At 39.0% G+C, this 27178-nt stretch overlaps 1 protein-coding gene across 5 annotated transcripts in view; it reads left to right on the forward strand.

The window, feature by feature from the left end:
• The window catches only part of LOC108697509 (collagen alpha-1(XIII) chain-like), a 201843-nt gene that overhangs the window by 13591 nt on the left and 161074 nt on the right, over positions 1–27178 (forward strand). For all 5 annotated transcript variants that reach the window (XM_041571115.1, XM_041571116.1, XM_041571117.1 and 2 more), the window contains exon 2: positions 21967–22036. In XM_041571115.1, the coding sequence (XP_041427049.1) occupies positions 21967–22036 (70 nt within the window). The remainder of the gene's footprint in view (positions 1–21966; positions 22037–27178) is intronic.

A 27178-nucleotide genomic window follows, 5' to 3' on the forward strand; every position in this document is an offset into this window, starting at 1 on the left:
GTGACCTAGGCGAGTTCTCTTCTCAGTTACAATCCCTCCTGCTGCACTGAAGGTCCTTTCTGAGAGCACACTTGAGGCTGGGCAAGACAAGAGGTTCATGGCAAATTGTGACAGCTCTGGCCACAGATCAAGCCTGCGCACCCAGTAGTCCAGGGGTTCATCGCTCCTCAGAGTGTCGATATCTGCAGTTAATGCCAGGTAGTCCGCTACCTGCCGGTCGAGGCGTTCTTTGAGGGTGGATCCAGAAGGGTTGTGGCGCTGCCTTGGACAGAAAAACATTTGCATGTCTGACGTTACAGACTGGCCAAAGGGCTTTGTCCTTGCAGGTGTGCTCGTGGCAGGATTACTGGCACCTCTGCCCCTGGAATGTTGATGAGTTCCTGAAGTGACATCACCCTTAAAAGCATTGTACAACATGTTTTGCAGGCTGGTTTGTAAATGCCGCATCTTTTCGGACTTGTGGTATGTTGGTAACATTTCTGACACTTTATGCTTGTACCGAGGGTCTAGTAGCGTTGCGACCCAGTACAGGTCCTTCTCCTTAAGCCTCTTGATACGGGGGTCCTTCAACAGGCATGACAGCATGAAAGACCCCATTCTCACAAGGTTGGATGCAGAGCTATCCATCTCCGCTTCCTCATTATCAAGGACTGCATCATCCACGGTCTCCTCCCCCCAGCCACGTACAAGACCAGGGGTCCCCAAAAGGTCACCACTAGCCCCCTGGGAAGCCTGCTCCTGTTGGTCCTCCTCCTCCTCCTCCACAAAGCCACCTTCCTCCTCTGACTCCACTTCTGGCACCTCTCCCTGCGTTGCAGCAGGTGCCTGGGTTCGTTCTGGTGATTCCGACCAGAAATCGTGCGCTTCCAGCTCCTCGTCACGCTGGTCTACAGCCTCATCTGTCACTCGTCGCACGGCACGCTCCAGGAATAAAGCGAAGGGTATTAGGTCGCTGATGGTGCCTTCGGTGCGACTGACCATATTTGTCACCTCTTCAAAAGGTCGCATGAGCCTGCAGGCATCGCGCATAAGCACCCAGTAACGGGGGAAAAAAATCCCCAGCTGTGCAGATCCAGTCCTACCACCCAGTTCAAAAAGGTACTCGTTGACGGCCCTTTGTTGTTGCAGCAGACGTTCCAACATAAGGAGCGTTGAATTCCAGCGAGTCTGGCTGTCAGAAATCAAACGCCTGACTGGCATGTTGTAGCGCTGCTGAATGTCAGCAAGGCGTGCCATGGCTGTGTAGGAACGTCTGAAATGGGCCGACACCTTTCTGGACTGGGTGAGAACGTCCTGGAATCCTGGGTACTTGGAGACAAAACGTTGGACTATTAAATTTAACACATGTGCCATGCAGGGCACATGTGTTAAATTGCCTAGTCTCAACGCTGCCAACAGATTGCTTCCATTGTCACACACCACTTTTCCGATCTGCAGTTGGTGTGGGGTCAGCCACCGATCGGCCTGTGACTGCAGAGATGACAGGAGTACAGATCCGGTATGGTTTTTGCTTTCCAGGCACGTCATCCCCAAGACAGCGTGACAACGGCGTACCTGGCACGTCGAATAGCCTAGGGGGGGCTGGGGGTGCACAGGAGCAGCAGAGTAAGAAGAAGAAGAAGACGAGGTAGAGAGCGATGGAGGAGTAGAGGTGGTGGCAGAACCGCGTGCAATCCGTGGCGGTGACACCAACTCCACTGTTGTTGTTGAGCTACCCATTCCCTGCTTCCCAGCCATTACCAAGTTCACCCAGTGGGCAGTGTAGGTGACATACCTGCCCTGACCATGCTTGGAGGACCATGCGTCAGTAGTCATATGGACCTTTGGCCCAACACTAAGTGACAGAGATGCGGTAACTTGGCTCTGCACATGTTGGTACAGGTGTGGTATTCCCTTTTTAGAAAAAAAATTGCGGCTGGGTACCTTCCACTGCGGTGTCCCAATTGCTACAAATTTGCGGAAGGCCTCAGAGTCCACCAGCTGGTATGGTAAAAGCTGGCGGGCTAAGAGTGCAGACAAGCCAGCTGTCAGACGCCGGGCAAGGGGGTGACAGTCAGACATTGGCTTCTTACGCTCAAACATGGCCTTCACAGAAACTTGGCTGGTCGCAGATGACTGGGAATGGGAACAGGTGGTCAAGGTGGAAGGCGGAGTGGAGGGTGGTTCAGACGGGTCAAGGAGAGCAGAGGTAGAGCAGTAAGATGCTGGACCAGAAGGAGTGTGGCTTTTAGTTTGCCTGTTGCCTTTGAGGTGTTGCTCCCAAAGTGCTTTGTGCTTGCCGCTCATGTGCCTTCGCATAGAAGTTGTACCTATGTGGCTGTTGGGCTTACCAAGGCTCAGTTTCTGACTGCACTCATTGCAAATTACAATGCTTTTGTCAGAGACACACACATTAAAAAAATCCCACACTGCTGACTTTTTGGAAGTGTGCGATCTGGCGGTAACAGTAGAAGTTGGCGGCATTGGCGGCAATGGCGGGTGCGTTGGCCGGCTGAACACAGGTGCCGATACATGTTGTTGCCCTACTGATCCCTGCGGGCTGTCCTCCCTGCTTCTTCTAAGTCTTATTCTCCTACTGCCTCTCTGACTCTCCGTCTCTCCATCTGAACTACCCTCCTCTTGCTCTCTTCTACTAGGCACCCACAAAACATCAATCTCCTCATCATCATTCTCCTCAGATGCATCAATTTCTTCTGACACATCACAGAAGGAAGCAGCAGCGGGGACCTCCTCCTCATCACTCATTATGTCCATCTCTGTCGTGTTCTCTGCCAGAATTAAATCTGGTGTAAGGTCCTCATCTCCTTCATCTTCTTCTGGCAATAATGGTTGCGCATTACTCAGTTCAAGAAACTCATGGGAAAATAACTCCTCTGACCCCAGTGAAGAAGGGGCACCGGTGGTGGAGGAAGTGTTACGTGGGGTGGCCATAGCAGTGGAGGATGAGGAGGATGTTGTGGTAAAGTTAGAAACGGTAGAGGATGGGGTGTGCTGTGTAAGCCAGTCAACTACCTCTTCAGCATTTTGGGAGTTCAGGGTCATTGGCTTTTTAAAACTGGGCAATTTGCTAGGGCCACAGGATTGCATAGCAGCACGGCCCCTAGCACGGCCTCTGCGTGGCGGCCTGCCTTTGCCTGGCATTATTTTTTAAAAAACAACAACAACAACAAAAACTCAGTTGGTTTTTCTGGAAACGATAATACACACAGCTAGATGGCGGGTTGAAGAAAACAGTGTGCAAATAATGCCTACAAGGTCAACGTATACACTACTACAGCGGTGGATACGGATTACGTAAAATATATGAATGCTGCTTGAAAAAAAGTAACTCAAGTGGTTTTTCTAGAGACGATAATATTATCAATATTTAGACAAAATGTGAACAAGGTCACACAGCTAGATGGCGGGTTGAAGAAAACAGTGTGCAAATAATGCCTACAAGGTCAACGTATACACTACTACAGCGGTGGATACGGATTACGTAAAATATATTATGGCTGCTTGAAAAAAGTCACTCCGGTGTTTTTTCTGGAGACGGTAATATTATGGATATTTAGACAGAATGTGAACAAGGTCACACAGCTAGATGGCGGGTTGAAGAAAACAGTGTGCAAATAATGCCTACAAGGTCAACGTATACACTACTACAGCGGTGGATACGGATTACGTAAAATATATGAATGCTGCTTGAAAAAAGTCACTCCGGTGTTTTTTCTGGAGACGGTAATATTATGGATATTTAGACAGAATGTGAACAAGGTCACACAGCTAGATGGCGGGTTGAAGAAAACAGTGTGCAAATAATGCCTACAAGGTCAACGTATACACTACTACAGCGGTGGATACGGATTACGTAAAATATATTATGGCTGCTTGAAAAAAGTCACTCCGGTGTTTTTTCTGGAGACGGTAATATTATGGATATTTAGACAGAATGTGAACAAGGTCACACAGCTAGATGGCGGGTTGAAGAAAACAGTGTGCAAATAATGCCTACAGGGCAAATAATGCCTAAAAGGTCAACTTATACACTACTACAGCGGTGGATACGGATTACGTAAAATATATGAATGCTGCTTGAAAAAAGTCACTCCGGTGTTTTTTCTGGAGACGGTAATATTATGGATATTTAGACAGAATGTGAACAAGGTCACACAGCTAGATGGCGGGTTGAAGAAAACAGTGTGCAAATAATGCCTACAAGGTCAACGTATACACTACTACAGCGGTGGATACGGATTACGTAAAATATATTATGGCTGCTTGAAAAAAGTCACTCCGGTGTTTTTTCTGGAGACGGTAATATTATGGATATTTAGACAGAATGTGAACAAGGTCACACAGCTAGATGGCGGGTTGAAGAAAACAGTGTGCAAATAATGCCTACAAGGTCAACGTATACACTACTACAGCGGTGGATACGGATTACGTAAAATATATTATGGCTGCTTGAAAAAAGTCACTCCGGTGTTTTTTCTGGAGACGGTAATATTATGGATATTTAGACAGAATGTGAACAAGGTCACACAGCTAGATGGCGGGTTGAAGAAAACAGTGTGCAAATAATGCCTACAGGGCAAATAATGCCTAAAAGGTCAACTTATACACTACTACAGCGGTAGTAAAATAAAAAAAGTAAAATAAAAAAAAAATGAATATTAAAAAAAAAAATTAAAGTTGGTGCTGCTGAACTACTAGGAGCAGCAGATTAGCACACCAGTCCCACTCCCCAACACTGCTAGACTAATAGCACTGGGCTCTTATAGTAGTAGTAGTAGTAGTAGTAAAACAACAAAAAAATAAATAAAAGCAGTCCTTACAAGGACTACTGTTATTGCAGCAGTCAGCAGATGAGATCAGAAGCAGGACAGCTGCCCACTGCAGCTACATACAGAGCACTGCAGTAGAAGGTAGATTACTAGCCAGCAAAGCTACCTAAGCTTAAATGTCCCTCAAACCCCTGCAGACTTCTGTCCCTCCAATAACAGAGCAGTATCAAAACGATTACTAGCCAGCAAACTTTCAACTGTCCCTGAAATCACTAACAGGCAGCAGCTCTCTCCCTACACTATCTCTTCAGCACACACAGGCAGAGTGAAAAAACGCTGCAGGGCTTCGGTTTTTATAGGGAAGGGGAGTGGTCCAGGGGAGAGCTTCCTGATTGGCTGCCATGTACCTGCTGGTCTGGGGTGAGAGGGCAAAAAAAAGCGCCAACAATGGCGAACCCAAAATGGCGAACGTCGCGCGACGTTCGCGAACTTCCGGCGAGCGCGAACACCCGATGTTCGCCGGCGAACAGTTCGCGACATCTCTAATAAAGAAGGCCCTGCCCAAAAATGCTTACAACTATAGGCATGGCTGAGTTATCTTCTTCCAAAGTAATGCTCTAACAAGGCAAAAATTTGGATGGACCTAGGCTATGGTGTAATGTTAGTTGAAGGTATGATCAGAGACAGTAGCCTGAACTTGTATCATGTTTTATAAATCAAACACACTTGAAATATACATGTAACTTCTTTATGCTTGTTATGCTCACAATTATTACATAACAAAGTGTCAATTTTTTTTAAATATATTGTGGTTATCGTCACCCTGCTATATAGCTAACCTCGATGCAATCATGTGGTCTGCTTCCTCTATAGTAGTGGTCCCCAACCAGTGGCTCGCAAGCAACATGTTGCATATCAACCCCATGGATATTGCTACATATATTTGCTTATATTTGAATTCCTGGCTTGGAGGCAAATTTTGGGTGGCATAATAACCAGGTGTAGTGCCAAATACAGGCTGCCAGTCCACATAAGGGCTACCAAATAGTCAATCACAGTCCATATTTGGTACCCCCAGGAATGTTTTGCATGCTTGTGTTGCTCCCCAACCCTTTTTATAATTAATTTGGCTCATGGTTAAAAAATGTATGCTGCAGCAGCAGGGCTGTTGGGGCCTTGACAGATACAGTCACATCAATTTTTGTTGCTTGGTGACTGTTTGGATTTTGTCAGGAGAACTCATCATCCTCTTAGAGATAAGTGGACAAGCAAGATGTACTCTATCCACCAAAGCTCTGAGCCATGTAAGATAGACCTCAGAGATAAGGATGATGAAAGCTTGCTGTGCAGGGTTCAATGTGTTTTGAGGATGCAGCAGAAATAACAGCACTTTTTTGTAACTTGCAGAATGAAGAAAAATGTTGGTGATGCTTGGTAAATCATGACTGTAAAACATTTAGGCAAATGTTAATGTAATAATTTCATTTGTATAAAGAGTAAGTACCGTACGTTCCTCTGGAGCAGAGGTGTGTTATTTTCATCTGCATTAGAACAATCCAGATATAGCACAGTATGTTAAATTCACTCCTTTAACTTTTAATTACAGCTATAAGTCATAATATGGTTTTTCACCTGAACAATTCATTATGTGTATAGTCATATAGTATAATTATTTTACATTCACAGTAGTACATTTAACAGGAGCCAATTAGCCTTCCTGTATGCTTTTTGAGTGTAGAAAGAACCTGGAAACTAACACAGTATGACAATCTAAGACAGTGGAAAATGATTTATATATACTTTTATGCTTAGTATAAATACTTAGTAAAAATAAAGCCTACCAGTTGAACTACAGCTGTCAGCATCCTAATAGCAGCTATTATTTAAATAATTTCTCGTTTGCCCAGTTGGGGCTTCTACATAGCTTTTCGTTATCTCAAGACCTTTCAGTATGAAGGCTTGAGAGACACATAGCTGCTATATTGTGTTACAATGCCTACATTTTGATTGCAATTAATAATACATTGATAAGAGTAAATATTGTATTAATTACATGGAAACATTTCTAAGCCATTTTAATAATGGTTCATTGCAAAAGCAGCCTTGTAAGGAGGCCATGTTTAATGTAAAGTGGATAGTTTTGGACACATTTTTGCTTCTGTTTAGATTCCTTGTGGCCATGTGCCAGAATTATTAATGCCTGTATTTAGCAGCTAGTAACTAGTGATGGGAGAATTTATTCGCCAGGTGCGAATTTGCGCGATTCACCGGCGGCAAATAAATTCGCGAAAAACAGCCGCCAAAATTCACCGGCGTCAAAAAAAATGTCGCCCTCAGTGAGGCAACTTTGGGCGACTATTGAAAACGCATCGCTGCGTGTGCATTAGCGCAGGCGACTTTTCATTGTAGCCTATGGGGAACAACGCTGAGGCAGTTTGGGGAGATAGTCGCTCAAAAGACGAGGCGATTAGTCGCCAGGCGACAAAATCACTCCGAATCTCCTCGTGTGGCCTTATCCTAAAACTTACACATGGCTAATCACAGGCAGATTTTCATGTGGGGGGCCACACGGGCTGCCAGTTGGAAAGCATTGATCTAAAGGTACATTAGTTACTTTGAACAGCTTTCACTCTAAGGTTGTTTATTTTCTTATGTAAGAACTTAAACCATTGTATTCTAAAGAACTTATCTGTTATTGGTTGTGTAAACATGCGTAAACATTAAACTTAAATAGCTGCCCCATGGCTATACATTAGCTTCTTTATATAAACTGTGGTAGTGCTTCTGAACCACATACTCACTTTATACCAGTGCAGAGTCACTGTACATTATATTTAAATGCATATAAATATTCTTTTATTTTGGTGTTCCTGGTCCTTTAAAGTGAGGTTTACAATCTATGGGCAAAACAGTGGATCCTGAAAGTCAATGGAGGTTGGATGTATACATACCCATTTGCATGGCTATATTTTCATATATTTTTTTCTGTAACCTTATTTTGAGTTAGCTAAGTCTAACCAAACACTGGAAAGCTGCAGTGATGTAAACAATGGGTTTTAGATCTATAACCACAATATGAGCCATAACACAGGATAGCCCTAATGCTTTTTGTGAGAAAGGAATGTGACACAAGTTAAAATAATACTTACAGATTCCAATCTAATAAAGAAATTGTGTAAATATGGATATGATATTGCTTTACTTTTCTTTGCACAGACCAGGCTTATCTACAGTTGCTGGACTTAAATCATAAATATTTTGCTTCACCGATTCACAGTCACATGGTTTAAGCCAGGTTGCCCCGACTCTTCCTTACTTAATGTTGCCTTATTTTGCATTATCACTATAGTTTACAATAGGCCAATGTCTTACTTTGGAGGCAAATATTAAGAAAAAGAGGGATTTCATAAAATTAATATTTCAGATTTCTGTATATTAAAAGTGACATTGTTTTATTTACTGTAGTTTTGCTTCTTCCTCCCTCTACTTTGGTTCTTCCACCCTAGCTTTGGAATTATGAACAGTAAACACATGTGCAATCACATATAAATATGAAATTGGACACAATATATTGATATGATGCATTTTTTTGTATTTCGCAACTTTTCATAGTTAAAACACTATAAATTGTGCCTACAGTGTTTAGAAAAAAAAAAGACTAAAAATGCAATAGATTGAAATGCTTGAATGAACATTCAGGAATATTGCTTAATGTACTTTATTCAGCATGATTTTGTATTCACTTAGAATTTGTTCAAAAAGCAGTAAAAACACATAGCCACATAAATAGTGTGTCCATGCTTATGAACCCAGACACAGATAAACTGATCCTGTATTTTGAGAGTCAAGTGCTTTGGTGCTGAATATATTTAGGATCATAGAAACGGACCTTTCCGTTTAAGCTATAAAGTGACAATAACTTATTTAGTAGTTGTTTACACACTGATAAACATTGCTCTGAGGCATACATACATACATACATACATTGTTTCTAACCACTGTATCCCATTAGTTTTGCTTCCCAACATTCTTCTCTTGAAAAATGGGATTGATGTTAATGTGACTGACCATGCCCAGTTACACCCAGCCTCAAGGCAAGGTGAATTCAAAAATGGGATAGTGTTCTGTAAGTGCTTTTCATGGACTATTCAGCAACCAATGTCTGCTTTACATTCTGGGAGCATGTCTGACAGGCTTAGTTGTTTCATAAGAAACTATTGGGATAAATACTCACTAGGTTTGGAGAGGAGCTAATTGTATATACAAAGGAAGAGGACAGAGCAAACTGTAATATAATACTGTGGTACTGAGCATGAATGAGGGTGTCAAGGAAGGAGATGACAGGGCCAAGAAAAAGAGCAAAGATTTCACATTCAAAAAATCCTACTTTTGTGATAATCAGTCTCCTTCAACATTCTGTATTTTTCCTACATATTTCCTAATGGAAAAATACATGTCTGTTCAGGCCTTCATTTTAAGCTATTTCACATCTGCCAGTCTAAAATTTCTTTCAGAGAGATAGAAAATTGAATCTGTAAGAAATGGTAATGAGGTTGGACAAGAGGTAAACAGCTCTACAAATGAAGCAGAAAGTAATTCATCTTTCAAATAAACCTGCAGAGAAATTTGGAGTTTTTCCCCCCACTATTTACTGTTTTATCCTGGAATCAGCCAAAATGTGCCTCCCCATTTTTTTTTCAGCAACGATTAATGTGAAAAGAAGGAATAACTTTTAGAAAGGGAATTCACGATTAAGGTGCATTGACATGAAAGAATGAAAAGGTTTTACGTAGAGGCATAATATATTCTTAGATAAAGTTGCTAAGTGGAAGAAAATGGTTTGATACAGCAGCCAACCAAGGTTTTGCATCAGTTCATCTGGCATATTTTCTCAGGAAACCATGATGTTTTTGTAAAATGAATGGTAGAACTTTACATGCATAGCAGCAAACGCACTCAAATTATTGGAGAAAGTTCCTTTTACTAACTTGCCCTCTCCCCAAAAAAAGTTTAAGGAAATTTAGGACCCACGTGTACTGTATATTTATCTTCCTTTTTATTTATTTTCACTAGTTTCTACCTTCTGGAAACACTACTCAGCTTCTGTGGCTTCCAGTTTAATCCTTGCCTAAGCAACCATTGTTTCTCCTTTTTGATGCCATAAACATCAGTTAAGGAGAATCCCTATGCTAGCTGCCAATAATGAACATAATTCTCCCAAAAAATTAGTTAGTGGTTAGGGGCAGATTAAAATTGCCAGAAACATTGTAGGAAGCATGACCTTCTGACCCTTAGGTTGAGTATCTATCTATCTATCTATCTATCTATCTATCTATCTATCTATCTATAGCAGCAAACGCACTCAAATTATTGGAGAAAGTTCCTTTTACTAACTTGCCCTCTCCCCAAAAAAAGTTTAAGGAAATTTAGGACCCACGTGTACTGTATATTTATCTTCCTTTTTATTTATTTTCACTAGTTTCTACCTTCTGGAAACACTACTCAGCTTCTGTGGCTTCCAGTTTAATCCTTGCCTAAGCAACCATTGTTTCTCCTTTTTGATGCCATAAACATCAGTTAAGGAGAATCCCTATGCTAGCTGCCAATAATGAACATAATTCTCCCAAAAAATTAGTTAGTGGTTAGGGGCAGATTAAAATTGCCAGAAACATTGTAGGAAGCATGACCTTCTGACCCTTAGGTTGAGTATCTATCTATCTATCTATCTATCTATCTATCTATCTATCTATCTATCTATCTATCTATCTATCTATCTATCTATCTATCTATCTATCTACAGTATCTAGCTATCTATCTATCTACCTGTGTTCAGGGGCTTGTTACCCAAGTATAGTACATGTGTGTGTGTGTGTGAATGAATGTCCACTTTCTCGATCTAGAGCTGACTAACTAAATAAAGGATAAAGGATTGTAATAACAATCTGTTACAATTATTGGTAGATATAGGTATAAATGGCTCTTTCAAAATTGTATGGGGTGAAACATTAGAATGAAACATTAGAATATAGATATTTTGCTCTTGTTATATGTGTTCGTTACCAGTCTCTACTACATGTCTTTCAGCTTTTCCTTCTCAGTTTCCCAGTCTATCATTTGGCCTCATCCACTAGGGCCACCACTTGTAGCACTCCTGGTTACCAATGTAATTTCAGTTAAAGGGGAACTCCATTTTCCAAACCAAGATTTGATAAAGAGTCCCACATAACACAGAAAGCCATAATATATCCATCACAGTTACCTGTTTCTTCAAAAAGTATGCCCTGTTTTAAATTTCTGCCCACCATCTCCAATATATTACTACTTAGACACCAAACGATTAAACTCGCCATTTGAAGTCGGGATCCAGGTACACATCTCTCAAACCAGCAGCTTTATGGAGGTTACAATACACTTTTCTTTAGAAACAGAATTATCTATTATTGCCTCACTCTTCTCTATGTATATTTTTAACACCTTCTTCATCACTTAACCGATTCTTAACAAAATTAGTTGTGCCCTGCCTTCGTAACTTTTCATATATGCTTTTTGTCTCTATGCTAACTTTCAGTGGGCAGGCAATATTAAACCTCCCTAATCCCTTCTTACCATAACTAGTCATAGCCGAAGTTTAGTTTTCAATGCTAGTTAAAGGTCTATGCCTTTCAAATTTCGGAATACAAGCCATTCTATAAGCACCTTCCTTTTTCTTGTTGGAGTTTGTTTTATCAAAATAAATCTATTCTTTAGACAGCTAACCCTAATATATCTTGTTTTAATGTTTTATATGGTTTTGTCATTTACATTGCTTAATAATTTGTTATAGCTGAGTTTCCTTACTTTTACTTTTCTTCTCCATTACAAATTGCTGCCCTCTAGTCTTTCTCTAGTGCTAAGCCTAGAAAAACATATTCATGTTAGACTGGAAACGAGACCTGTCAGTGTACTGATCAATGTTTGTGACATTTACTGATAGGAAATGTGGGTCTTGTATTTAGTACGGCAAGTTTAAATGTATTTCTGTGCTCAGTTACAGCATTTTGTCTTCAGAAGCCACTGGTCAGTGTAATAAAATTACCTGGTCCGGCGCCATCTTGATTCTTCTAGGGCTTGTGCGGCGCGCCTGCGCGCCTCTTAAAGGTACAGGCGCGCTGGCGTGATTGCGCCAGCGCGTAATGACGCTCGTTTTGGCGCCAATTTCGAATGTATATAAAGCCCATTCTGACCCCCAGCCAGTGCCCGTGATAGAATCTTGATTCTGGTGGTTCCTGAAGCCTTGTGCTGTCTGTTCCTGTGTATTTTGTATCTGCTATTCTGGTTTTGACCCCTGCCTGTTCCTGACTATTCTGATATCCAAATCCTGACCTTTGCCTGCATCTCGACTACTCTTTCTGGCTGACCCCATCTGTTTGATTACCCGGTTTGACTCTTGCCTGCCTGACGATTCTTGATATCTGCCTGCCTCGACCCAGCCTGTCTGACAATTCTCTTGCCTGCTCCATTTGTACCGTGACCTTCGGCCCAAAAGACTTTCTACCTGCCGTGCCCCTCTGCTAGCCAGAACATCTCGCCTTGTACCCCTCGTTAAGTCCAGGTGGCACCCAAGTAAGCTGAGGGCTCATCCCGAAGCCCAACGGTGGTCACACTACTGGAGAAGCCGAGCCGAGACCAGGGTACTTGGCACCTGTTCTGGTATTGGGTGCCGGCCGTGACAGTCAGTCTTCATTTTTCGTACTGAATGGAATACATTTTAATCCCTCTGCCTGTTGCTGAAGTAGCAGTAGGGTTGGCACCTTTTGCCAAGTGGCAGGTCAGACAGGGGTGGGTCTGATGACATCGGGGCAGGTCTGGTGACATGGTGATAGCCTTTTGGCTGATAAAGCCCTGTCTGTATTTCCTAATTTGAAAATCCGGACAAGCAGTTATCACCCGGACAGCCCTCTTGAAAAACAGGCTGTCTGGTTGAAAACCAGGCAGGTGGCAACCCTAAGTAGTATCCAGCCAGGCCCCAGCATTAAGGCTAAGTGCCAGAGGTGCGGTGTGATTGGTGCTGGATTCTCCAGTGTAGACTGGCAATGTGGAGAGATGGCCATATCCTGGTAGCAGGAAAGCTGGTGCTACCCAACCTTATTACCTCAAGTTTGCCACAGGCAGTGTGACTGATTAAGTACCCACTAATATTGCTAGGATAATCAGCACCGTTTTTAATGCAGGAGCTGCCTGTGGTGACTCCTGCAATGACACCCCCACCTCCCAGAGCTTACCCTTTCCTGTGCCAGGGGGGGCATTGATAGTCCAGAGAGAGTAAGTGTTCTCTCTTGCACTAGAATAGCCTAATTTCTGGTAAATTTGGCTCTTAAAGGTACCAGTTAAAATGCTATGCGCTGCTGCCTGAGTCAAGTTTTTCAACCTAATTGGTGCAGTGCCCCTGTGGAAAATATTGAAGCTCATCTACCTATCTAAATGGTATATAGACACTTTTAAATACTTATTTCACAACTTTAGGTGGACAGTTCTTTCCTACTAATAATCAGACTATATTGACAAGGGGGTCACATAATAAATTTCACCAAGGACTAATTTACTGATTAATCAAACATTTCTCTTATTTTCTCTAGTGTTTTTGTTTGTATAATTTGACTTGTCTGTTTGTTATATGTTGTAAAGTATCTTATCGTAAAGCATGTGTAACTTGGTAATGCTATAAAAATAATGAAGATATAGATCATCATAGAGGTTTTATGGTTGCCTTTCGTGCAGTCATATTCATGATGATTGAATGAACCAAAAAAAAATAAACTTATAAAAAACTATACTTAATTTTGAATAAAGCATGTTACTCAACATAGTTCAGGCTATGCTTTATAGCAGCCAGCCACTTTAATAGACTGCCTGAGCCCAGCTCTTTTCAGTAAGTCTCTTTAAAATGTTGCTCTTACTGATTTATAAAGTAAAGCTAAAAGGTATTTAACTAAACTTTGATTTGAAGATGTCATAGTAGATATTTGGTTCTTATGGAACTGTTATGGAACCGTTAGCAGAGAATCATGTGTCACAAAAGAGTCACCAAACCTCTGTCTGTAGCTAGGGAGAGTATATGTTGCTAGATTAAAAATGTAAGCATTCTTAAAAATATATCAAATATTCAACTGTATTAAAATATTGCCTAAAAATAAATTGGAAAGCTTTTTCTGCAAGATAAAATATATAAAAGATCAGGAATTTTTAAGCCACACTCCCTTTTTTTAAACTTGGCAATGCCCAATTATGTATCTACTTTGATCACAACTTGTTTGCAACCACACTCACATAACAGTATGTCTGACATCATTTAGGTTTAAATGAGCTGATACGAAAGTGGAAAGTGAATAGTATCCCAAATACTTAAATAACCTCTTTTGGACTATTGCCTAGTACTATTAGTAAGTAGTATATAGTTTAACAATTATGTAGAATGACATATTGTTTACAAGATCTCCAGCTTCTTGCTGATCCTCTGTTTACACCAGAGTGTGCTGTAAATATACATCAAACTGCCGTTGAGTTATGGTGTAAATATGTACATCTACATTGATGGAAATAGAATAGTAATGATATATGTGCAGTCAAACTGTGGTATGCCTTGTATTTCTGTCTGGACATCAAATATCCAAAAATATTTTTCACATGAACGCCCATGATGGTGCCAAGGATAAATATACATGTATCATTGCCTTTATTTACCTGCAAGTAGGACCAAAACATTTCTCACCTGTTTACTTCACTTAAGTAGACATAAAAGAAATATCAATCTTGCCATGAAAGATGTATTTCTGGTTTTCCACATATTTTAGCTGTTTTCACTGCAGATAGATTTGTGTGATTCTGATTCACGTCTCAGCAGCACTTCATAATACGATATACAGATGTTTAAAACACTATTCTGGCAAGTTCAATGACAGCCTCCTGGTATTTTTACATTTCAGGAGAAACCATTTATTCTTGTTAGTATAAACTCATAGCACAGATTTTGGGACAAGGACCAGTGACTTTTTCCCTTTAAGTCTTTCCCCCTTATGTAATAAGAGGCACACAACTTGCACAGGAGCAGTAACGCATAGCAATCAAAAAAATTGTGACAAGTAAATGCTTTGTACTGATTGATTCTTATAGATTCTAGGGTCTCCACTTGTTTGGGTTCGACCCGAACAGTTTGTTTTTTTCTTAGGCCTGTTCGGGTTTCAACTGTCTGTTTGGTTTTCAGCTTTGTGAAACATGAACAATAATTTAACCAATAAATGAAAAATATCTAATTATTATAATACTGTGATTTTTACTATCAACATGGCTTAGTTAACATCAAGTACAGTTTTGTATTATTACAGAAAGAAAAATCAGACCAGACAAAATTAAGAATTAGCAATGCTGTAAAAGGCAGCCGTGTTCAAACTTTTTTAGATAACTGGTTTCTGCATAATAAATTCCATAGTTTTAATTAAAGCATTGGGCTTACTCTTCAGGTATAATATACAGTATGCAGAGCTAGGGTTGCCATCTGTGAAGCTTTGAACTGGACATCCCAGTTTTTCAAAGGACTGTCTGATTTAAAATTATGAAAAACTTGACAAAGACTTGACAGAAATCCAGCCAATTTCATCTAAGAGATGCAATAACACCCCTCATTTCAACCCCAATCAAAATCACTGTGCCTGCGCCTGATTTCACATGCCCAACACCAGCAACCACTGCCTTGCCCCAGATGCCATTAGCTCCACCCTTTGTTCAGGTTTAGCCGGAAAAGATGGCAACCTTAGTAGATTCACATGGAGTCTGTAAAGAATGGTCTTTAAAATTAAAAAAGACAGTAATTGCTGTCTAATAAAGATATTATAGTGGGAAATGCAATTTCAGACCACTTTTACTTTACACTGACAAAAAACAAGAAAACCTGGTCCACAATCTGTGCTCCTAGTGCTTATGGCTGCCACCAACCTAGCTGTAAAGCCAGGGCCAGTATTACATGTTAACCGAATGTAACCAATGTACTTGTAAATTTGTAACCCCACATTCATTTGGTCCTAATTCCCCTACCCAGCTCCCCTTTTATTCCTCTGGTCCCAGTATAACCCTGCCCTGCCCACCAATTTCCTGTCCAATTCACCCCATACCCTTTTCCTTACAGCCCAGTGTATTTCTAACAAAAAGTAGCAACCCTGCAAATAATATTTAAAAAAAGGTTTAACATCACACTAAAATACAAAAAAAATAAAAATCGGAAGATTAAAATTAAAATCTTGTTGATAGAGGACTGTTATTAAGATGCCACTTTATTAGGTTGTTACATGGGCCAGCTTCAAGGTTAAGTACCATAGTAGTTAAAAGGTATTTGAAATATGTCTGTGAGAGGGAAATGGCATATCAGTTGCTCTAAAATTAGGATTTAGCATTGACAGTCAACCAGTAGGTGCCACCCGTGGGAGGCAACTGCACAAACACAGCAGTATGTGTAGTCCACTCTTTGCCCTTTTTTGTATTCTTTATATGTCCATCTAGTGGAATACCAGCCATTACTAGGGAATGCTGGGGACCTGTAACTAAGCAATCTGAACATCCATAATGTACATTTGAACTTTGTAAACAATTTTTAAAAGGCAGCCGTGTTCAATATGATGGTAGTTATTAGGAATGGAACAAGCACATCCTCCAGCAGTTTCTTACCACAAACTGACAAATTAGATGTATATTTAATTACCCTCTGAGGTAACATCCGAACAACACAAAGAGGCTTAAATCGTACATTTTATGGCTTTTATTAAGAATTCAGAATGTGCCTGGAAGATATTTTAGTTTGTAAGTAGCACTGTGTTGCTTAGAGGATGAATGACATAATAATGTTTTATTCTTCTTATTATTCCTTTATTCTTGTGTTGTTCAAAACTAGCAGACTGACTTTAATTGCAGGACAGCCTTGATTAAAACTAGAATGCCCAGTTCAAAATTAGACAGGTGGCAACCCTACATAGCAAGAGGTTAACATTATCAGAGTCTCAGTGGGCCAGGAAAGGCAAGGTACAAGTAAGGTCAATATCAGGATCAAGAACAGTGTTAGAGCAAGCAACAGCCAGAGTGACTAGCAGAATGACTACACATGTTGGCATCAGCCATTTTACACTACCAGTCAGAGAGCTAAAGGACTTTCTCTGGACCCCGCTGGACCCCTGGAGCTGCACCAGTGCAGTAACTGGTGCAAACACAGTTGATTGGTTTCATGTTTATGGTCAATTTAATTTACCAAATAGTTGTTCCTGCTGACAGCTGCTTCTTAGTCATGTGAATGGAAGACACAAACTGTCTGTGGCAGACACTGCTACTATAGGGAAAGGATCACTGGGGAATGCCATTGGGAGAACTCTTGCAGTATGAAGCTCCTGTATGTTATGGGCCTAAATGATTATTTGAGGATTCAGGAACAGGATAGCAATTTGTTGGTAGTCTTGCAGTAACACAAAGCATGCTTAATTTCATTTTCATTTGAAAATTGGTGTCCTATTATTAGGTGTCATTTACTTGGCAAAAATCCCATTCATTAAAGGTACTTGTATCAACATGGGCCCCATGAACTTCCATATAGTTGAGCTCAATGTCACTACTGTTCTGTATGAACCACTGCTGCACCTATTCATACAGAGGAAACTATCAGGGGTCAGTTATTTACCAAAGATGCAGCATGCAGATTGCATTTCTGAATGTAAATGCAATGTTTTTACCAATCATTCAGCATTTTCCATAATTCCAGTTTCCATAATTCCAGTTTCCATAGTTGCAGTCACTAAGGGGAGTTTTGCCTAATGCAGTTGCACCAATGCATCAAACTTCATGCAGTCGCTCTCGTATTACAGTGCTAATTGGGCACAATTGCACTGAAAAGTCTGGATTATTCAGGCTACAGAACCACTTGACAGCACCAAACAGTAGCTCCAGGGTTCCCACAGCAGCCTGTGTTAATAGGCACAGTGCAGTTGCACCAAAATAATAGGCCACAGACTCCACTCAAGGCAAATGCCAGCAATGATGCCAACTAGCACAACTCCCCCTGCTGACCGCAAAGATGGAATTATGGAAAAAACATTGTATTGCCTGTAAAAAAAAACATGGTGATTATGTTCCGAAATGCACTTTGCACATTGCATCTGCAGTAAGTAAATTACCTCTTTTGTTATGGCATCCACGGAACAATATTATAACCTTTATTTGTTTGTGCATTTATGTACAGACATGCTGCTTAATAAGATAAACAATGTTTGTTTATAGTTATGGGCATGGATACACAAATAACCTTTGACAGGCAGATTTCATTGAGCAGAATATTAAAATCTTTGTTGTGTATTTCATCAGTTAGATAAAAAACAGCCTTACAATATCAAATATCATAGCCAGAGCATTTCTGACACATATTAAATATAGCCACTCCATCTGAGTTGTGCTTTCTACTTCTCTTCTGTTTTCTAGGGTTACATTCATGATACAGGTTACAGCAGGAATGTTATGAAGCATAAAACTTTTCTTATAAACATATATTGAAACTGGTTATCATTAAAGAGACTTACTGACCCCCCCTATGCCCCATGATTTCTTTATGTTGTGGCTGTTTCAGACGGTTTAAGCCCCCTTTGGAGATCCAGCTAGTGTTCAGGCCTCTCATGAATTTATCCATTCAGTCATTGTTTGAAGAATATCTAGGTCAACAGATAATTTTTTCTGCTGATACCCTAAAGCTGGGCTTTCAGCTGTATCTAGAAGAGCAAACAGACTTTCTACCCATATCTCTTTTTTTTATTTTAATTCTTTATTTTTTTATTTTTACTTACACATACAGTATAGAATGAATTGATCACGTTCAATTTCATGAATATACTTCCTTACAGGCATATTGCATTCCGATATGTTTGTACACATTTTATCCGATATATTGCAGATAATTATACCTAGAATCAATAACAGTTAATATTATCCAAAAAAGTAATACATTTTTTAAGACCTATAACATATGTCCTATAATCATATAATACGGCTATGTTGTATTTTACTCATAACATTTTTAATCTAATTTATTTCCATATTTAAACCTAAATCATAATATATACATAAAATTTGCCACTATAATACCAATGTTCATCGATTTATACGCTTTTAAATATTTAAATCATCGTGACCATGTTTCTACAAATTGTACATATTTATTATTAGCTAAAGCCGTTAGTTCTTCCATCTGAGCTATCTCTGTGACTACTAATATCAACTTTTCTACTGTAGGTGAATTTTTATTACTCCAATAAAGGAGTATTAGGGATTTAGAAGCCATAAGCAGTTTTAGCAAGATATCTCTTTTAGCTCCTTCAATTCCTTCTTAACAATGAGATTGGAACTCCCATGTTACTTCCTCACAAATAGGGAGCAGTGTTCAATAAATTGTTAAAACTGGGCAAGTAACCCAAAGATGTAATAAAGTGCCCTGAGCAATCTCACACTTCCAACCATGAACTATCATTCATGGTTACCCCCATTTGTTTCAACACAACTGGGGACCGATACCACCTTGATATTAATTTGTAAGAATATTCCTGATACTTGTTGCTAACTGTAAAGCTAATGTTGGTTTTAAATATTCTCCCCCATTCTTTATCTGATATAACAACATCAAGATCCTGTTCCCACTTCTTGTTCCCACTTCTTTGTACCCATATCTCACTCTTTCCAGTAGTTCTTCTCATGTCTTGGCCAACCCCTCAAACAATGTTTACATTTTACAAGAAATGTTTAACAGCTGAAAATTTTGCTTCACTCATATCAGACTAGAGCATCTTGTAAAATGGTTGGATGTATACAGCTGATCAAGGCCAACAATTGCTAGATGTTGATTGCTTGCTATGGTTGTTGGAATTGGAGCAAACGTTGCACCTGTTATTAAAGGAGAACTATGTCCCCAAAATGAATACTTGAGCAACAGATAGTTTGTATCAAATTAGGTGGCATATTAAAGAATCATTTCAAACTGGTATATATATATTTAAGTAAATATTGTTCTTTTACATCTCTTGCTTTGAACCACCATTTCGTAATGGTCTCTGTGCTGCCTCAGAGATCACCTGACCAGAAATACTGCAGCTCTAACTAACAGGAAGAAGTGTGGAAGCAAAACACAGAACTCAGAAGTCTGTTAATTGGCTCATGTGACCTAACAAGTATAGTTTGTTTGGTATATTTGTGTGCACCGTGAATCATACGATCCCAGGGGGCTGCCCTTATTTTTTAAAATGGCAGTTTTATATTTATGATTACCCAATGGCACATACTACTAAAAAAAGTATAATATGCAAATGGTTTATTTACCTGAAGCAGGGTTTTACATATAAGATGTTTTATGCATTATATTTTTATAGAGACCTACATTGTTTGAGGGGTATAGTTTTCCTTTAAGATAACATCCTGAATAAGATCTTGCTGTACACGGGCCAATACAAATTGGGCAAACATCTATCATGCAAATTTGAAATATACATTTGGCAAGGCTGCTCCCACGTCCTACAGGTCTCCGTAGACCCACTATACGATCAGCCTGATTTGGCCCAGTGTGTGAAAGGCCAAGATTCACTGTTTGGCAAATAGGTAGCATTTCTGTCTTGGAATTCAACTTCAGCCTGGGCACTGCAAGGAGTCTGTATGTTCTGCCAGTGTTCCCTTTGTTTCCTCCAGGTGCTTTCATGTCCTGCCACACTGCAAATATAATATACAGGCAGGTAAATAAGCCACTGATGAATTTGACCATACTGTGTGTGCCTGTTATAGGGGCCTAAGATTGCAAGCTCCATTGGGGCAGGGTATGAGAATGCTGTATTATCACTTGTGATGAGCGAAATGGTTTACCAAGTTTCACCGCGATAATGACGCACATAAAAAATCTGTTGCACGTGAAAATTTGTCACCCATGCACTTCAATGCATTTTGATGGATTTTCGCAGTTTCACGAATTTCAAGCAAAGCAAAATGGATCAGATTCTCCCATCACTAATGGTCACTGTAAAACATTGCGTATATATGTCAGCGCTGTATAAAATAACTGCTAATAATGATAGTTGCCTTGCTTATCAGTGCTGACAATTACAGGAAAGTATGTAAAAGGCGCTCTTTCCCTGATAGAGGGTTAGATAATACTTGATGATGAACCCCTAAAAGCTCTGTGCTAGAAAAGCCTTCAGACATAAATGAATAAGTAGCAAACAGATTGCTGACACTGCAAACTGGAGAGCTGCTGAATAAAAAGCTAAATTACTCAAAAACTGCAAATAATAAAAAATGCAAAATTGCTAATTGTCTCAGAATATCGCTCCCTACGTCATACTAAAAGTTAACCCCTTTAATATTGTTTAATATTATTAAAATATCAGTAATAGCCATTCATTAAAGGCAACACTTTGGAATTCCTCTAAAGATTTCAATGTATTTTTATTAAAAAGGATTGCTGTTTCATTCCCCTTTGCTGAATAACATTTAGAGGGTTAGTTATCAAAATCCAAATTTTTCAGATTTTTTTTAAATAAAAAAAGATCCGGCCAAACTAGAATTCATGATTTGCCCTTATTTATTAATAAAAAAATGTGAAAAAATCGGATGGGGATAAAACACATTTGCCGGATTGTCACACAAAAACTATGACTTTTTTGGATTGTCTACTAATTTTTTGGATTTGATGCCCAAAAAGCCATGAAATCGACGGAAAAGCCCGAAATGTTCAGGTTATCATATGAAACCCAGCGCAGACTTCAAATTGCAAATAGGACCTCTGTCATTAACTTCTACAGGACCTCGACAGGTTGAAGATATTCTTCGGATTCAGACTTTTTTTTTTTAATTTTTGCAGCAGACAGAGGTGCAAAGACTGTTTGATTCACTACATTTATCAGCAGGTGCTCAAGGGAAAAAACATGCAATCCACACAGATTAAATCGAGGATATTATTATTTAGAGTATAGGAAGAAGTATATAGGGATATCTAACTTGCACAGCTGAAAGTAATGTAAAACTAAAATGCCTGATAAGGCTAGCTATTCTCCATTAACCCTTTAGGTGCCGGCCTGCATGTGTTGATATATACTAATGCTATGTAGATACGATTTTTTTTTATTTTTATTTCTAATTATTTCTTATCTTATTTGTTTTACAGAAGTTAAAATTTCATCTACCAAGGCTCCGAGAAGTAAGAGACACAAGTGCAAAATGTGTTTGTCCGCCTGGTAAGGAACTCTTTCATCAAAACCAAGTCATTGCAGTGGTAGTGCTGTGGCTTCTGCTACAAATAGTCAAATACAAAATTGAGATGATATTAGCATGTTCTTGATAGCATTAGAGTTATTTTTATGCTTTTGCACTTGAACTTTGACATTAGGAAAATAAGATATGTAACTGGGGTCATTTTCTAATGAATTGGCTTTTCCATCTGAATGTTCATCCAAACTAGGCTAATCACAATAACAATCATTTTGCTATTCTCATGTAATACTTCATCACCTAAGCTGATCTTTGTTACTTCATTGGTGCTTATCGTGTTTGTCACAGGTTGTGATAAGTTCAAAAACATAATTTTTATTGCGTAGTTTTGTCATTACAACATTTAGGCTGATTCGCTAAATAGTGGTAAAAATGACTGCTCCGTTTACAACTAATATTATGTTATTATCTCTCTTGTTGAGCATTTTGCAATAAATAATACAATAATAATAAGTAATACAGTAATAATAATACGTAATAATAAATGATAAATAATAAAGGTGTAGGATCGCTTATGCTGAAACCTATTGTCTAGAAAGCTCCCAAAAATGCAGAGGCCATCATTCATAGACTCATTCATTCATTTTAAATGATTACACTTTTAATAATTTCGTTTTTTAAAAATGATTTCCTCTTTCTCTGTAATAAAAAAAATAATACCTATTCATTTACTTGAAGTAAGACATCATTAATCCTTACTGCAGGCTAAGCATCCTTTTTGGTTTATTTAATTTAATGCCCTGGGTCCTCAGCATTCTAGATTATACCCATACCTACTTTACAGGGAAACCTCAATTTTACACTGAATGTAAGTTTTCCCTTATTTTACAGCATTTTTTGTGGTACCACCAATATTTATGTTGCATGTATTTCCCTGATTTTACATAATTTTTTTCTGGTCTCCTGTTAAATGGGGATTTTACTGTATTTAGTAAGCTTAAAAATAGTTTTTGTTTTTTTGGTGATGTTAGCACCAAAGACAAATACTAGGGGGCGGAATTTACTAAAGGGCGAAGTGACTAATGATAGCGAAAATTCACCAGTGTAACGTCATTTTGCCACTTCGCCGATTTACTAACGGCTGCTGGTGTAAATTCGCTAGTGAAGTGGACATACTCTAGCGCTACTTTGTACCCTAACGCCAGGTGAAGTTGCGCTCTGGTGAAGGGACGTAACTACGCTAATTCACTAACTTGCGGATTTTACTGAACGTTACCTTTTGCGCCAGACTTGACTTCACCAGCTCAGAGTAGATAGGAGTTTCTTCAAAAATAGTTGAACGAATAAAGGCCTTCTCCCATAGATTTTATCCAAATAATTAAAATTTTAAAAAATGATTTCCTTTTTCTCTGTAATAATAAAACAGTACATTGTACTTGATCTAAACGAAGATATAATTAATCCTTATTGGAAGCAAAACCCAGTCTATTGGATTTATTTAATGTTTACATGATTTTCTAGTAGACTTAAGGTATGAAGATTCAAATTATGGAAAGATCCATTATCCGGAAAGCCCCAGGTCTAGATCCTTCTGGATAACAGGTCCCATACCTGTATTTAGAGAATCAGACCCGTGGCATTTGAGTCAAAATGAATACAATCATAGAGTACATAAAAGAACTCAGTAATAACGTTTTATTGCTGATTTTGTAGTCTTCTCCAAGAGGAGATTTGTGCTAATATTTTTAAATCTATGCATACTATTTAGTTGTATAACTTTTATTTTCTCTTGAGTTATACAGAATTGCCCATAAATGCTAAAATTATATTACTGCAACAACTATGTGCTTTCTGTATGTTGTGATAGATTGGCTCTTGTGCGTTCCTGTAGATTGTTCTCCCGCAGTGGAACCCCAGAGTAAAATAGTCACGTTAAATTTGGGATGAAAAAGAAAAACATCCTATTTTGACTAGTCTATTTACTGGAGTTTTCTTTCTGTATTTTGTTCTGTATTTGTGAGCTCAGGCTTTTTAGTGGCATGGAAATGCTTATGTACGTCAGTAGAAATGTTTCATAAACAAAACAACAGCTATTGGAGCCCAAGGCCTGTTTATAATAAGCCACTTTACACTGTCGATTTAACATTATATGTAAGCAAAAGTTTCATTCTGATTTACCATAGTCAACATTATTACTCTTGCTCATGTGTGGTATCACTAGACCATGCTATTTATATCTTGCCACGAAAAAACGAATAAAAATAGCTGCTCATGAAAAATGTGTTTAGGTTAATGGCAAATGGCAACTGAAAACAAAGATTATTTTGGGTTGATAAGTTTCAGTACAGGGGTTATTAGGCTTTTCCTATTCAAGTCAAGACAGGTGTGATTTTGGAAGCTCCATGTGCTATCAGCCACACTAGTTTGTTTAAAATTCCCATTAGTCCCCATTGCCTATGAACAGGCCCCATTTCAAGACCTTGCCCCCTGGTAAAGATTCCCAGCCACCCACCCAGAACCATGTATATGTTTTAAAGGTTTGTAAAAATGTTTACATATTTACAAATTTATTTGCTGCAAATTCGCGCCTGGTGAATAAATTCGTCCATCACTAATCATAGTTATTAAACACTTTCCGGACTCTCAGGGAAGTGTTAAATAATTTGAAACACATATCAAAGCAGATAAATGTGTGAGTTTATTTGAATATATTGAGCAGTCCCATAGCATCGTGTTAAGGTGTTAGAGCTTCATGGCAGTGTTGAACTCACTACAGATTGTGAATGGTGGAGAAATCATTAAATAATGATAAGAAAATAAGTAGAAATATTCAATCATTTGTCAATATCTCACAATCTATTCAAATAAGACAGCTACTGGAGAAAATGATTTTTCCACTCCAGTTTATTTGCATTTCTAGAGCTATTAAAGTTCCCCTTAAGCTACATGACTGCTTTCTTACTTCATTTATGTTGTGCGGCTCACTGAAGTGGCTTTTATGTAAGAATGTAGGATAGAACAGAGAAAAGTGGAGAATTAGGAGAAACATTCTAGTGGAGTTCATTGACAGACCCTTTTAAATGTTAAGCAGTTAAAAGATGTCATTAGGTCTGACGACCTTCATGTTTTCTGTGCAAAAGGGCCTTTAATTGGCAACCAATGAATACAGTACATTCTGGAAGGAGAAATAGAAGCAGTTTTCCAGAGAAATAAAAACATTTTTACTCTAGACTGAGGTTTTCACAAACTCAGTGTTGGACAACTCAGCTAATGGTTTCCTGGACTATTTTTTCCAGGATCTGATTTTGGGCTTTGTCCACAAACGCCTACAGTTCAGTTTGTTTTTGTCAATTGCTTTCCCACAATTACTGATTGCTGTTACACATGGCAGCAATATTTTCCTTCAGAAGTCCTGCTAGAAGTATAGTTTATGTTTTAATTATGAAAAAATGTAAGAAGAATTTATCACCTCTTAAATGTTGGATTCTGCTACTAGTTGTAAACAGGGAAAAGTTGGAGAAAGCTGCTATGCCCTTTGCAATTGGGTCGGGTGGGATTTCGTCACCTAGAAATAAATGTAAAATCTTTTTGTACTTAGTTGTACTATTTAACTAGTATTTTTTAATTTTGCACAGTGTAAAAAAGTGGACCAGGATGCATTTCACTGCATGTTGTACTTGCCGATTTGGGTCCTTTAGACCATTTCAGCAGCTTATATGCCCTTGTAAGGGTCCCTTATATGGGCTTAAACAACTGATATCTGGCCAAAAATGCCAAAATGTTGACTGGGCAGGTTTTGATTTTACTTAAGTTGGCCATAGGCATTAAGACTTTTCTCTCTTCAACAAACAATTTTAGTGCAATCCGAAAAATCGTCAAATTATTGTGAGGTTAGTGGACACTGAACGATTGTGCATCTAACAATTTTTCATCCGACACAGTTCACAGTGAAATGTATCCATTGTCCAATAGTTTACAATACCAAGCAGGCAGCTACCCACAGTTTTCCTAGATGCTAGATGCTTGAAATGGTCTTTTTAGTTGATTGACAAATTGTACATTTAAACGATTGTTTCAGGATAAGCTTGGTCTTACAATAACAAAGATCTTAGAAATCTTAAGCTGGCCATAGATGCAAAGATCCAATCGTCCGAACCCTTGAACGATCGGACTTCCCCATCTCCCTACCTGCCACTAACCATACAGATCAAATAAAGTAGAACAGATGAGCCGATGTTCTGCCCCTGACAGCAATTGTACAAAAGTTATGTCCGACAAAAGCTAGTGACAGTCTCCTACTAAAAATCATACGATCGGCAATACATGCAGAGAAATTATCGGCAGCCGACAGAAATCTTTTAACCTGTGCGATCAACCAAACGACCGATCTTAGCCGGACGAAAAATGTCGGGACTCTCCACACACGGTCCGACAATCGCATGAATCCTCGATCTGTATGATCGGATATCTTTGCGTCTATGGCCAGCTTAATCGTCTATGGCCACCTTTAGTATATTCATGTAATCCGATCACTTGGCCCTAGGGCAACCTTAGGTCGGCTTATTAGGGTAAAAATCCGCTGATTTTGCAAGGTTACCAAACGAGTGGATTTTATAGTGTATGTCAGCTTTACCTTTTTTTTACCCAGAAAGAGAAGTTATTTGCTTTAAAAAAAATCTACTTCATCACCACAATTTCCCTTTAAGAAAAAAGAAATAGAGAAAAAGTTAACTTCAGAAGTCAGTAGTGGTGGAAAGGAGAGGAGTAGACTGAAGAAGGAAGGTGGAGGTGGTTGGTAGGAAATGATTGGTGCTAAGATAGGAGTGCCATGGGAATGTGTGGAATAGAATGAGAACAGGATAGCAGAAAGAGAGTAAGGATAGAGGGCAAATGGGAGACCAACTAGATGATAAGAGAAGGGAAGGGTATGCAGGAAGGATGGAATGCAGGAAAACAAATACCTCTTAGTATAATGTACAGTACATTTCTGTAACTAAGCCCTGATATTGATCTTTTAGGACAGTCTAAAACCCAGTCTATGATTAGGTTTAATAGTTTGGGGATATTCTGGGAACACATCCTTATTACTGGGGAGAGCCCAGACAGCCATACTTACTTTTATGTTTACCAAGATGGGATAAAAGGGACAAAATTGTATGTCTTATTTT

This window comes from Xenopus laevis, chromosome 7S, assembly GCF_017654675.1.
Source record: "Xenopus laevis strain J_2021 chromosome 7S, Xenopus_laevis_v10.1, whole genome shotgun sequence".
Classification (NCBI taxonomy): Eukaryota; Metazoa; Chordata; class Amphibia; order Anura; family Pipidae; genus Xenopus; species Xenopus laevis.